Source organism: Platalea leucorodia, assembly GCF_965183815.1.
Source record: "Platalea leucorodia genome assembly, chromosome: 2".
Taxonomy (NCBI): domain Eukaryota; kingdom Metazoa; phylum Chordata; class Aves; order Pelecaniformes; family Threskiornithidae; genus Platalea; species Platalea leucorodia.
Window position 1 is genome coordinate 26,109,760 of NC_138824.1, and position 13,591 is coordinate 26,123,350.

The window sequence follows — 13,591 nt, forward strand, 5'->3', positions numbered from 1 at the left end:
GTTTGGCCCTCAGGTTTCAGAGAGCCCTTGCAAGTCTATGCTTGCATAGCCATACATGTACTTTAATGTGATTTCTTGTCAATATGAGACTTATGTGATCACACTGGGTGAGGAGGATCAGCCTTTTACTCCCTTGATAACTTTTCAACGTGTTGGCCAGTTTCAGCCAGTTTAACAAAGGATGCTTAAAAGACGCTATTTTTACACAATATTCATTAATATAGGTATCTGTTTAAAGAAAAGATACTCTATAATGTCTTAGCTATGGCAGTAGTTACATGTGTATTTCTTAATCAACTTCAGTATTTACTCTGCACTATCATTTGGGGTATACCATCATCATGTAGTGAATAAACGGAAAACTGAAAAGTAACTAAAAAAAATTTCAACTGGTTCATTGTCAGCTGTGTAATATACTGTGCTGGTACAACACTATGGATATTGCAGCGTAAGGAACAGGAAAGCAATTGATAAAGCAGGGCTGAGAGAGAGTGCAGTGGGAACTCAACCATATTAGACATCAGAGGATCCCTGTTAGAAATCAAGATGAATGTTAAAAATGTTTCTGTGGGGAGGATGTTATGCAATGGTCAGGCTAGTGCCATTTGCAGTGTGTGTCTCAATGGACATGGTCACTCTGGTCAGTCAGGGTCAGGAATCTTACAGATTCTTTGGTTTGTACTGGGGCAGCAACTCTGAATTCGTTTTCAAGGCTAAGGAGTTCATAATGTATTTCTTCTCTGCCATGCCACCTCCCACTCCTTTCTTTCTATGTGCCCTAGGTGTCTCAGTGTACATTCTTCTATGTCTAGTAAGAGGTGATGCTGCAGACTTAGGACAGTGCAGTTAAAGCCAATGAATTGCCTGACCCAATCCTCTGGAAGACAGATTTCCTTGATTTGTGGTAGTAGGATTCCTGTTCATAGATTTCTTTTAATCTTTCACTGTAAACACTTGCAAAAAGATCCCAGTGAAATTGCACTACTGTCCAAAAACAAGCCCTGTTTAGATAATGAGGTTGGAACAACAATGAGTTAGAGATAATGCTTTTCTTCAGTAAGTTTAAAAACATTCATCATCACTAACAATACATTGAATAACTTTATATTGTTAAAAGCTTTGAATGTTGATTTGCATTGTGAGGATTTTTTTTATATATTTTCCTCTTTTACTTTATGAATTTCTGCAAGTAATTTGCAAGATTTGGGTTTTGCCATGAAGAAAACAATAGGGAATTTTGAAATGGCACAAAAACCCTTGAAATCCTCCAATGGATATACTTTAAAATGCCAATGATGATTGAAAGCCTGCCTGCACATGTTGTAATCCCTTCATAGACAAGGAAAAAAAAAAAAAGTTCATTAATTTCAATCTGCTATTTATAGGCTTGTAAGAAATTTGTTGTAAGAAATTCTTTATCTGTGATTAGCTCTTAGTGTCTTGCTGACAGGGTCCACAGTATGCTCATGTTTCTGCAAACACTTTGGGACCGAAAGTATTTCTTACTAAAAAACATTGATGGGTCAGATACATATGGAGACAGTAAACAACACCAGTTTTTCAGAAGTCTGTATGGTAGGAACAAATAAATGATGAAAGGTTAAATGGATATTCAAATCTGCCTATTTATTTACATGTACTCCAGCAGAGTCAAGCTTCAAAGCTTTGCAACTTCCACACTGTTTTTCAGAGTATGCTACTACTGACAAGACAGATCCCAATACTGGCCTTCAAAGGAGGAACTGAAGAGCAGGTGCCACAGCAGAAGTCTTTGTTATTTATCAACAGTGAAATCTTCATACTATAATGACCCCCAAACCAACAACAGAACATTTTTCTTTCATATAATATTCCTTTATGATGTCTATAAAGGGATATAATTACAAACACCAGAAAGTGAAGAGGATACATATTCATTTGATTTTGAAGATTTAACTCTTGAATTACTGAAGTTCCTGTGTGCAGAAGTATGTTCTGAACAGATGTTTAACATGGCAGGAAACATATAGATTAGAGATCCAGATAGCAACTAGGAAATGCATAGCATCTGGCACCTTTTTGAAAGTAAACCTGCCAATAACTAATTACACATATGAGCCACTCTATCCCTGTCTAATGAATTGGACACTTACTAAGATGTATTAGACTATCTAACAGAGGTTAACTGCTCATGCCCTCTCCTTTGTCTTTGGCTTGTGTGGTCCCAGCGTAACTTAAGGGTAGAAATTGTTGTTGGCACTCAGATTATATGTCCTTGATTATATTATCATTGTTACATTAATTAATAATGAAGACATCTTTACAATCCAAAATGTATGGAGCTCCCATTAGGCACAAATTGGGGTGGTTCTGTTGCTTTGCCAATGAAGAAAACATGACTGAAAATGTGAGACTAATTGTAAAGTTTAGAATCAACTACATATATTCAACAGAAGGGGTTAAGAGAGTGCAGCACTGAAAAAAAAAAAATAAATACATGCCCTCAGGAAAACAAAAGCTGGTAACAGTGTAAACTAGTCAGGTTTGCTGAAAAGAAGCTCTGAACGTTATCCTTGAAAACAGAGAAGACAGTAGACGTTTGAAGTTACTAAATTACTGTTGAAAGTGCTACTATAAAAATTATATTATTAGAAACCAAACAATATCAATTGCTGTTCTTTTAAAGCACATAAAGAAATACACAAAATATTGGAGCCCTTAAAGAGCAAGAAAAGGAGATGTTTGTGGTCCTCAGGTCCCACTTGCCTTCAGCACTATTGGGCACTTGTTCTCACAAGTTTCTTTTTCAAGCTAGTAGCCTGTATGCCAGTTGCGAGCCATAAGGCCTAGAAAGGACTGGTCTTTTTGCCTTAAAACTCTAGAATACGCTCCCTGATGACTTTGTTCTCCTTCTTTGTCCTAGTATCATACAGGTCATTTGGCCCTCTGTCTTCCTTCTTGTTCTGACTTTTCGCTTTCATGGAAAATAATTTTATTTTTGCCTTTTTTTTTTAAATGTTTGCCTCCTACTGCAAAAAGAATAGCAAGAGACCTATTTAACATTATTTGAAGGAAATAATTTTTAAAAGATTCTTGAGAAGGTTCTTAACACGTACAGGTACTACTGTAACATAGCCTGTAGGTGGACTCATCATATCAGGTATACAGCAGTACTGCATGGTAACACTGGACTAAGTTGTACAATTTTTTTTAGAACAACCACCTTTTTCCCCCTTATTATTTTCTCCTCTACTGTCCAGGTCCAAAGAAAAACGAGGTGGTGTGCCAAAAAGGTATTCAGTATCTACAGGATGTTCATGCTGTGACTGAAGCTCCCCACAGGCAGAGGTTCTCTGGTTCTTATTCCACTTAATTCATCATTCAGAACTCAGCAGGGGACTCTGCCTGATGTTGGACTTGAAACAGTTAGGCTGGTATTTGCCCCACCCTTTGTCCTCTAAAGGCTTAAAAATGGTATCAATCTACTTTATTATCCCAGCAGTATTTTCCAGAGAACTACCTAACTCTGATAAACTATAGGGTGCAAATAACATCTCTGTATCAGATTTTGCCCTGAAAAATGTATTTCTCATGAGGCATAGTCTAATAATCCTTTTCCATGTAGCCTGAGCTCTATGTCCAGGTTCTTCACAAAACTAATCTCATTAGGGCTGGTCACAGTTTCTTCTACTATATTCCTTAATTCTGTGTCTACTTATCACCTGCTCTTATGACCCAGACTGAAACCTTTTAATCAGTGACCAAGTTTAACAAAACTGCCTTACTTGTCCTGATGATTTAAAGGCACTTGTACAGTTCATCCTATTGGATATGGATGTGCTTGTTTCCATGCCTTCAAGGCATAAACAAAGAATATTCCACAAAAATTCTTGAATCAATTAACTTGAGAAACTATTACACTTGAATCTTAAAGATATACCTATTTTTAGAGCCCTTTGGTTTCGATAGAAAAAAATGTTAATGATAGCATAAACATTAATGAACTATCCAGCTTGATTTATATAGATGTTAACAGACAAGCCTGGGATTATTTCTGAAAGGACTAAAAGAATATGTCTTTACTGTGTTCACTCTAACTTTATGTTAAAATTTACCTCCCCGAAAAAAACCAAACCTGCTAAACATATATTTTCTTATATCATGTCTTATTTTTGTCTGTTGGTATGTGGAATTTTATGATCCAGTCTTTTTATACTAATAGTGGTGTTGCCTGTGGAGATTTTCTTGCAATGGGAAACCCTCATGCTGAAAGAACTTGACAGACAACAGAGACAGTTGTGATATGTCAAATTAAGATGGCAAAGTGATGTCAAAGGAGGTCTAGGGAGAGCCCATAACAATGTTACTGTCAAGTAAATAAAGAAAACTGAAACACAAGAAATACAAGTTATTTCAAGAGATCTATGCCTGTCATATGGTTCTGTGTTTTGAGAAACACTGTTTTAAAATGATTACCATTTGTCAGTAGGGCTTCAGGATAGGAGCAAGATCTGATGGCTGCCAACTAAGGTCAGCAAAGTTCAGCAGGGAAATGGAGATTAATCTTTTTTCTTTGTTATCAAATTCTCAGAAAACAATTACCATCTAAACAAAATATTTGTTCACCAACAGTTTGCTCAACTAGATACAAAAATTAGCTGGTGAGTGATCACACCTAGTTAAAATAATGGTCATTTTGGCCTTAGAAATTTAGGAAGCTGCCTGAGTTCTGTGAGGTTTTGTTATACATCCTACTTGTAGCTGCACTGGGTCACTCACTGATCTCTCAGTATGGCCCCAAGGCTGCCAAAGAGAAGAAACATAAGGAAGTAAGGAGGACCAGTAAAGAGTAAGTGATTTTACTGCTGTGCAGCCTATCCTTTTCTCTCCTTCCTTCTTTGTCATTCAGCATACGCACATTTCAGTTGTGTCACGCCACTGTGATAATATTCCCCCTAATAATAGGAAAGAATATAACAAAGAACTAGAAGGTAGTAGGAAAAAAAGGAAACAAAAGGCAATTCCTATGTTTAAAAAAAGAGGAGATAAACAACAGAAGTATAAATAAGCACAGAAAATAGGGCATCACATAGGAATAAGTTATAGACTGAAGCTAAGGAAAAGTTGATAAATTTCAGGAGAAAAATAAACCCTTATACCTAAGGAAAAAAATAACATTGAGTAATGCATTTGAATTATATTACTTGTTGCATTTTCAGGGAAAGCATGATATTCTAGAGACTGTCATTTGGGATCATACTTATGATCCATCTTGTCCAGGATGTCACTTTTGACAGCTTTAGAAAGAATTGGAAAAGGTTCTTGAGATGAAGAGAATGCATCATAGGTGTAGTGAAGGTATAAAGTATAAACATTTGCTTGTGTTAGTGAGTGAAATTAATGTTCTGATTTCTGCTTGTGTACTTTGAAAATAATTCACTGTTGAGGTAATTATTCTGAAATTTATTTCCTGTGACACAGATTTGAGAGGAGGTGAAGGACTGAGAAAAAAGAGAAAGGAGGGGTAGATGTTTCTTCATTTAAATAAGAAAATTGTGAGGGATCAGTAGAACATAAAATCTCAGAATATTTCTTTTTTCCCAGATGTATTGAATATGTGGCAACTTCTTTGGTATTGGTTGTTTTCATTTAGTAATTTTTCTACAAATTTAATCACAAAAATAGCAACTTGATCATGAAACAAATGGCATCTTGAGAAAAATATCACATGACAAAAAAAAGTCTTTCAACTTTTCACATTTTTAAATTAATTTTTAAATGGCTTTTTCCATTAATTTTTTTCTTACTCCATCCATTGAAATAAAATATTCAGGGCAGCAGCTGTGGTGGAAATTTAGCCACAACTTTGAGCCACTTATTTGAGTAATATCATAGGATAAAGGGGGAAATCAGAAGACTTTCAGGATCACATTTTAATTTTCACAGTGAACTGTTGGGTGTTTGGAAAAAAATTGGAATGGTTTTCATTGAGATTCTTTCTAGATAAATAAGACGTTTGGATTTTCCAGAACCTCCATCTAAGTGTAGTTTATTTTTTAGTTCTTCCAGGCTTCCACCAAAATAAAGTAAGTTACTCAAGTCTACCTGAAACCGAAGTAGACTTTAACAGAGAAGCAATAGTTCAATTTTACAGACATTTTCAAGATTAGAGGTGTTATAATTTGATCAGCTGCAGTGCAGTGTGATCCCTGGTTTGGCTGTTTTGACGCATTGTCTACAAGGGGACTTTAGAAGAGAAGGAAACATTTTGTTTCCAAATTAAATTCTAGTATATAATAAGTATCATATTGTTCCAAAAAAAATCTGCTTCACTTAAATTTAATAGGGAATTGTTTTCTTATAATTAACATTTGTGTTGTATTCTTTTATATGAAAAGAATAATTTTGTGTTATTAATGCTAACTAGAACAATTTCTCAACTGATACATGATAGATTGATATAAATTTTAGATCTGTCCTGGTATAGCAAAGTATATTACTTCACTATGTCACAACACATATTTGAAAAGAGATACATCCAAAGAGATATTGTTTTAAGAGAAGGACAGAGAAGCACGAATGCGTATATTGAGTAAATCCCAATGGACTGTTGGCCAAGGAAAAAATTACCACAGGCGCTAAATGAAAAACTGGATCAGTTTTGAAAATCTTCAGTGAGATATTAAACTGAACAGTGGTAGTGGATTTGTTTTATAGATTAAGTGATCTCATTCTCATTTGATGAATGAGAATTTGTGCATCCCATTTACACTAATGGAAAATTGACAAAAATTCCGTACATTGGTAGAAGGCTAGACTCTTCAGCGTAATGTGGCACCAGCATCAGTTTTGTCAATATCATTACAGCTCATGGGATCACAGTATGAAAGTCTGTAACTTTAAAAAGTAAATCATGTACACATTGTAATAAATCCCCTTTCTGTGGGTATGCTCTCAAGGGTGTTTGCCATTCTGTGATTCCATCTGGATATTTTATAGTTCTCATTTAGATTGCTTTTTAGCAACTGCAGTGGTGAAGAAGTATAGGTTTTCTTACTTTAATAAAATAATTCAAGAAACCGTTACATAGCATTCTTATTCTTTTAAATATTATCCTAGTATTAACATCTGTTTAATTTTACAAATTTGACTAAAAAGGCCAAATCATTTGAGCTGGGTCTGAACAGATTAAAGTCTATTTTTTATGTTGACCTATCAGTGTTTATTTGAGGTGTTTATCTTAAGATATGAGTTCTAAAGATTTCTGATAATATTTTAAAGGTATTTCATTTGATAACCTGGATGATAGCTTTTCCTAGATTTTTGGGTACCAGATATAAAGAATCTTACATGTGTTGTGCAGTGTCTTTCACCATAACAAAAAATCTTACAAGAAGTGTAACTGTCTTGATCAACTACTGAAGCACTGAATCAAATTCACATTCATCATGTTTTTCTGTGTCACTGTTTTGCTCTGTAAAGGAGATCTACCGATACAAAGGATGGTCTGGAGTACTAATACAGCCATCCTTCATGGTCCCTAGAGTTGGTGGTAATGTTGTGTTCTGCCAGTCAAGGCTGCTGAAGGGAATTGTTAAATCCATAACCCTGACTTTGTTATTTTAGTGAGTATATGTTCTTTGGAATAGCATTTCCTTTCATCTAGTAAAAGTGGAGTTGTAATTATTTTGCAACATGGCTGTGATTTCCATCTGCAGACTTTCTGCAATTCCTGAATATTTGCCAGCCTTTGCTTTTCGTAAATTAAGACCATTAGTGTAATTTAAATGTCTACAAAATATGTGACATATGTATTGTTCTAAAACCAATTTTGAGTGTAATCTTACAAAACATTACATTCTGTTTAATACATATATTGCTTATTTTTTTTCTAATAATTGCTTTGCTTGGAATAAGAACATCTGTCATTTCAGTTAATAGTTTTACATACTTAGCATTTACTTTCAAACTTTTCACCTATCTTTAATTTTCCCTCCGTACTACCTCTCTTCCGTTCTGTAGTGAACTCACCAGCAACTTGATAATTGATTAAAACCATCAATTTGAATCTAGGTTTCTCTGAATGACAACATATGGCAGAGGGGGAATAATGTAGATTTAAACTATCCAAGTAATTTTAATTAATGGTCAAAAAAGAAATCCTAAGTTTATTTATTTGATTCTAAGTTGGATTTAGCAAAATATTTGAAGAAAATATTTGCCATAAATTTTGCTGGCAGAAGAAAGACATTTTGCAAGAACAAATAAACTCGAAGGAAAAGTTGTGTTTCCAACCAAAATATGACCATCACTTTTTTCCTAGTGCTATCAGAGCCAAAACATGCTTTAGTTTCTGTCACCAGCATGAACCTTCCTTGAAAATTTGTTGTGCCATTCCTAAAAAATGTAGAATAGAGTATAAGGGAATGAACTATCAAAAATGTAGACACAATTTGTGAGTTGTAATTACCAGTGGAAAATTCCCACTCTGTCTTTTGGCGCAGAAGTCAGTGAGGATTATGGGAAGAGGTACCACGGTATGAGTTACCGGTAGTTTTAGAGAACAATTTGAAACAATACAGTTTTGTTTAAAATACATGGAAGACTATATCAGTAGGAAATAGAAAATAGCTGACCTTACTAAAATACAGATTAAAAAGGAGAATTCTAGTATTTTCTGATATTTTTTTTGTCTAGTTTTAGAACCTTATACTCATTTCTAAGTACATTTTATGCACTATTCATATGTTAATGAAATAATACATATAGAAGCATGTCTTTATTTTGTCGTAAGTGTTTTTTTCTATACAAAGCTCCTGTAGTTTTGATGACATGCTGTACAGGAGTAATAAAGGCCAAGTTTTCTCTGTGAATTGGGTTAAATGGATTAAACTTTCTCAAGCTTTTCATTTAGCTGTACCTGAGATTTTCAGATAAGCAGAAGCTATAATTGTGTGGAAGATTTCTGCAGGCTCTAAATTATAGTTAATTGCATCTTTTTTTCTAAGTTCAACATAAGATATAAAAACATGTAACTTTTGGTTTCGCTAATATTACAATTGATTCCAGCTCCAATAAGGTTTTAAGTTGACACAAAGTAAAATCATTGAAAGAAAATGCAGGCAAACCTTGATAAAGACCAGATGAAATTGTGGTGGTATTCAGTTAGACTCATACACACATTGTATTAATAATAATAAAAAAAGAAGTTCAAAACCGTGATCTTATTTCATAAGGATTTTTTTTTAAATTGATTTTATCAGCCTACGTTAGATTTCTTCAAAATAGAAATTCATACTGACTAGTTCAGCATGGTGACTTCAAGGTTTTGAACCCATGACTTCATTAATGCCACAGGCATGACTAAAATAGCATAGTTGAAATTAATCTTTTTTTAGACATTAATAAGTCATAGTGAAAAGAAATAATTAGCATATCTTTGGGCCAACAGAAGAACATTGAAAAAGAAGTCAAGTAAATCCGAGCATTTCAAGATAATTACCAGGCATACATCATTTAGTACAGATTAGCTAAGGTCACGCACTTGATGCTCCCAGTTTTTGCATCCATATATGTGGTCATTGTCGCCATCAAATTGCTGAATTTTGATGGTTATATTTAATGGACTGAGAATAGACCATGAAGAAAAGTACTAAGAACAGCAAATATAAAAAGCACATACTCCATTCAGTTAATCAATGACCTTTTTAACCTTGCTGTATGCAGGAAATATCCACTTGTATTTTAGTAATTACATTAGCTTCCTTAATGGCATTTGATACAGATGGTATAGGAAAAACTTATCTGCAGCTGAAGAATGCAGGCAACAGTTTTAGTTTGAATTGCAAATACTTTTTCTCATTGGAGTTAAGTGGGGGGAAAGAGGACTGAAAATAAATTTGTGTGGTCTCCTCAATCAGAGAAGCCATTATTTTTCAAAGCTTGTTATCATTTTTGTTTCTTGTTATGTTAGAACTAATAAAATTTTGCATGTTCTAAAAATCTGTGTGAAATCCTGCAAAACTATAGAGAGGAAGAATAAATGCAGTTGTTAGTGCATTTAGGGCTTAGGAAACTGATCTTTACTCCAATTCATGCTACAAATTCTATTTTTTATTTTGTGAAGATACCTCAACCAGTTTGTGCCTTCTCTTCTGTCTGTAAAATGGGAGCAGAACATTTTATTCCTCCTTTATTTTTTTTTTTTCTCTGTTAGAATATATACTGTCTGCTGAAAGAAATTATTTTAGTGTCTGTACCAGTCCAAAAGCAGTGAGGCACTTCACACAAGCTGAACTTCCTGGAACAGAGTATCACACAAATTTAAAAACCAAAAGATTATTAAAATTATCTTTTTTCTGGTCTATGTAGGATAAGTTCAGCAGGACAGGGATCATGATTCTTCCTTAACTTCTCCTACAGCTTTTGATTATGTGGGATCTTCATAAACCAGAGATTACATTCTGACAGTTTTTCCTAACAGGCAGAAATGGATCTGTCCTCTGTTAGGTCTGATATGTTTTTATCATTCTCTACTATTGACTTCACAACAGCTCTGACGGTAACCTCTGAAGATTAATTGTGTTTTGCGTAACAGGAAAAAAATCTTTATTTATTTCAAATCTTTCCTGCTTAATCAGGAATAAGTGAAAATAGGAAGAAGCACAAAGGACACAAAAATAGAGCCCTTGGCAGCTTGGAAGGAGGAAATGGAGCATGTAATGGAGGGCACACACTTCCCCTCATATGATTTGAGTGGAGGGAGTCCCTGAAGTGGGAGTAGGAGGCTGATAAATAAGAAAATGAACATGTAAAAAGTGCTACAGTCTCTAAGATAGTTATTTGTTTCTTTTTGACATGAAAACCAGCCTCTTAGGACCTCAGGTTTTGAATACTACTGGTTATGAGAGGTGTTAATGGCTATTATCAATGGTTGTTTCATCAGCAGACAATTACAGAGCTGGTTACAACTCATGGGTGTGCTGATGTGCTAACCAGATGTCAGTTCTGTATCCTCCTCTTTCTTTTTCTTAATTTAACCAAAATCAGTTCGATTCTCCTTTCCAATGCTAGAATGCTACATCCAAGCTTGCAGTCGATTAGATGTGATATACAAAAAGTTATCAAGTGATGTCCATACAAATAGAAAAAAGACATCAGTTTTAGGTCAGATGATCATTTTACTCAAGCCCATAGAATCACCAGGCTTTAAAAATTATAGTATATAAAATTTCTTTTTATTGTAAACAGAAAACTTTGCACTAAATTAATTATCCCTTCATTCAAATGGAGATTCCTGTTTTATTATACATACAGCCTTTTTGCCATTAAGACTCATCATTGTTATCTGGATGATAACTGTGAATACTTATCCTAGCCTCGTGCCCTTTTAGGCATGTTTATTTTGATGCGTGCTCCAAACTTTCTTTCGTATCGTTTGAAGCTACACAGGTGGCATAAGTATCACCAACTGTCTTTGAAAGTTAAAAACTTCTAATTAAATGAATTAAGCCAGGAAATATTCATTATGACTTTCTCTTTAAAGTGTATATTTTGCATTGAGTTTTTTATTCTTTTTGGAAACCTGGTGAAGATACAAAAAATTAATGCTGATGCATAAACATTTGTTATATAATTTAATTAGTTTATTTTTTCATAACTGTGTATGAAGGAGACATTTGTTCTTTTGATGTAAAATCAGAAGCTAAAAACATGTACAAATTTAGAAGACTGTAGCATGGGAATATGTTTCTAAGAGCGTTATTTTGACTCCATCATGTTTTAAGACACCTGAGGTCTGATTTTGAAAGAAGATAAGTGAGCATGTGACAGAAAAGATATATTTTTTTTAAATTTTACAGTATATGACGTGGATTCATAATAAATATTCTACGATAAAATATTTGATATGTCTGTGCTACCTGCATTGGCTTAACTGTAGAGTTCAGTCTTCTGTTTGGATTTTCTTTGTCAGCTTTCAAACAGTGGAGGTAGCCTGCAGGTGATAAGTATCCCATTAATCTTTCTGATCCTCTAGCACTTGAGCATGAGAATAGCAGATCAATTACAGCAATTGTCTCCCTAAATGAGCTTTGCACATCTGCCTCTTATTTAATTAGTTAACTGTCTGCCCATATATCTGATAGAATGGAATCCTAGTGGCTTCTTACAGCTTGTTCTGTGTTACTGTACAATAAGGATGGGGTTGTTAGCAAAATGGGCACAAAAGGGTATTTATTCACTACCCGCAATAAATATACGTGCTATTGTGTAGGAGTGCTTTTGTCTCTAATCGCTGTTTGTAGAAGCCTACTTAAAGCACATCAGTTTGCTTTTCAGCTTCCTATTTAGTCCTTAGTTGTAAGCTTTATATTTGTGTATTTATCATTTTTATAACACAACCAAAGTGTTTCCATGCCCTAAACCAACGTATCAATGTGTTGCCTATATGACTGTAGATAACAGAAGCTACCGTATATAGTTAACAGTAGAAGTGTAATTTCCTCCTTGTCTCTTTGCAATGCATCTTTTAAATACTTAGATATGATATCCTTCTCTCAGAAAATAAATTTGCATTTCCAAAGCTGCAAAGAAGTATTTACAATAGTGGCAATGTTATTACGTATTAATTATTCAAATTAAGTACAAAACAATGAGTAACAATTACACTGCATAATTCAAAGTTTGTTTTAAGAAACACAGACTACAAATTATGGGTTATAATTTAAAAAAAAAAAAGATTTCACATTAATGTCTCTTCCCTTAATATTCAAACTTTCAATTACAGGAAAATCAATTACCAGATGAAAATTAAAATAATTTCTAAGCACAGGCCTTGTTCTCTACCTGTTAATATCTGATCAGGTTATTCTTAAGAATTTACAGGATTTAGTTTTCAAAGATTGTTTTCTTATGTTTATAATATATTAAATTGCTTTGAATGATATAGAAAGGTATTTCTTTATTTATTTAAATAATGAACAGAGCTAAATGCCAAAAAGACTTAATTAAAAAACATTTTGTCCTGAACGTGGTATAGGTTATTCCAGGTGATGCTTTGGTGCTTTCTGAACTTTCAAGTATGTTTGAATCTGAAATTCTCAGATAATTGTGCTTGAACCTTGTTTCAGTGAATTTGAGTGATAAAAATATATAGCACAGATATTTTATGGAATTTCTGAAATCATGGAGCTATAACAACTAGATATCACCAATCTTTTAAATTCATTTTTGACTATTTATTGCAGGTCTGGTTTGTATGAAGTCGAGTACTTCAGTGGTGGAACTTGTTATGCTGCTTTGTTCACAGGTAAGACATTCTCTGCTTTTAATTGTATTAGTTTCTTTGCATAGTGCTGGGTTACTGCCAGCCTAAGAATTGTATCTTGCTGTTTGTTTCATTCTTCCATTTCAGTATAAGAAAATACAAATTAATCTCTTCTAGTAGCATATAAATTGTAGATTTTTTTTTATGCATTCCATAGTGTTGCTATATTCACAGGGTATACAATGTATATTTGCATTTTTTTGAAAAGTGTATGGGTGTACATTATGCACTTTTTCTGTGCATGAACTCTCTTTCAATACAGTTCTTATTTGGAATATGTAAATA

At 33.9% G+C, this 13,591-nt stretch overlaps 1 protein-coding gene across 4 annotated transcripts in view; it reads left to right on the plus strand.

The window, feature by feature from the left end:
* NBEA (neurobeachin) overlaps positions 1-13,591 on the plus strand; it is a gene marked incomplete at its 5' end in the record, with an annotated part of 522,572 nt that overhangs the window by 240,382 nt on the left and 268,599 nt on the right. For all 4 annotated transcript variants that reach the window (XM_082332788.1, XM_082332786.1, XM_082332789.1 and 1 more), the window contains one exon: positions 13,227-13,288. In XM_082332788.1, coding sequence (XP_082188914.1) covers positions 13,227-13,288 — 62 coding nt within the window. The remainder of the gene's footprint in view (positions 1-13,226; positions 13,289-13,591) is intronic.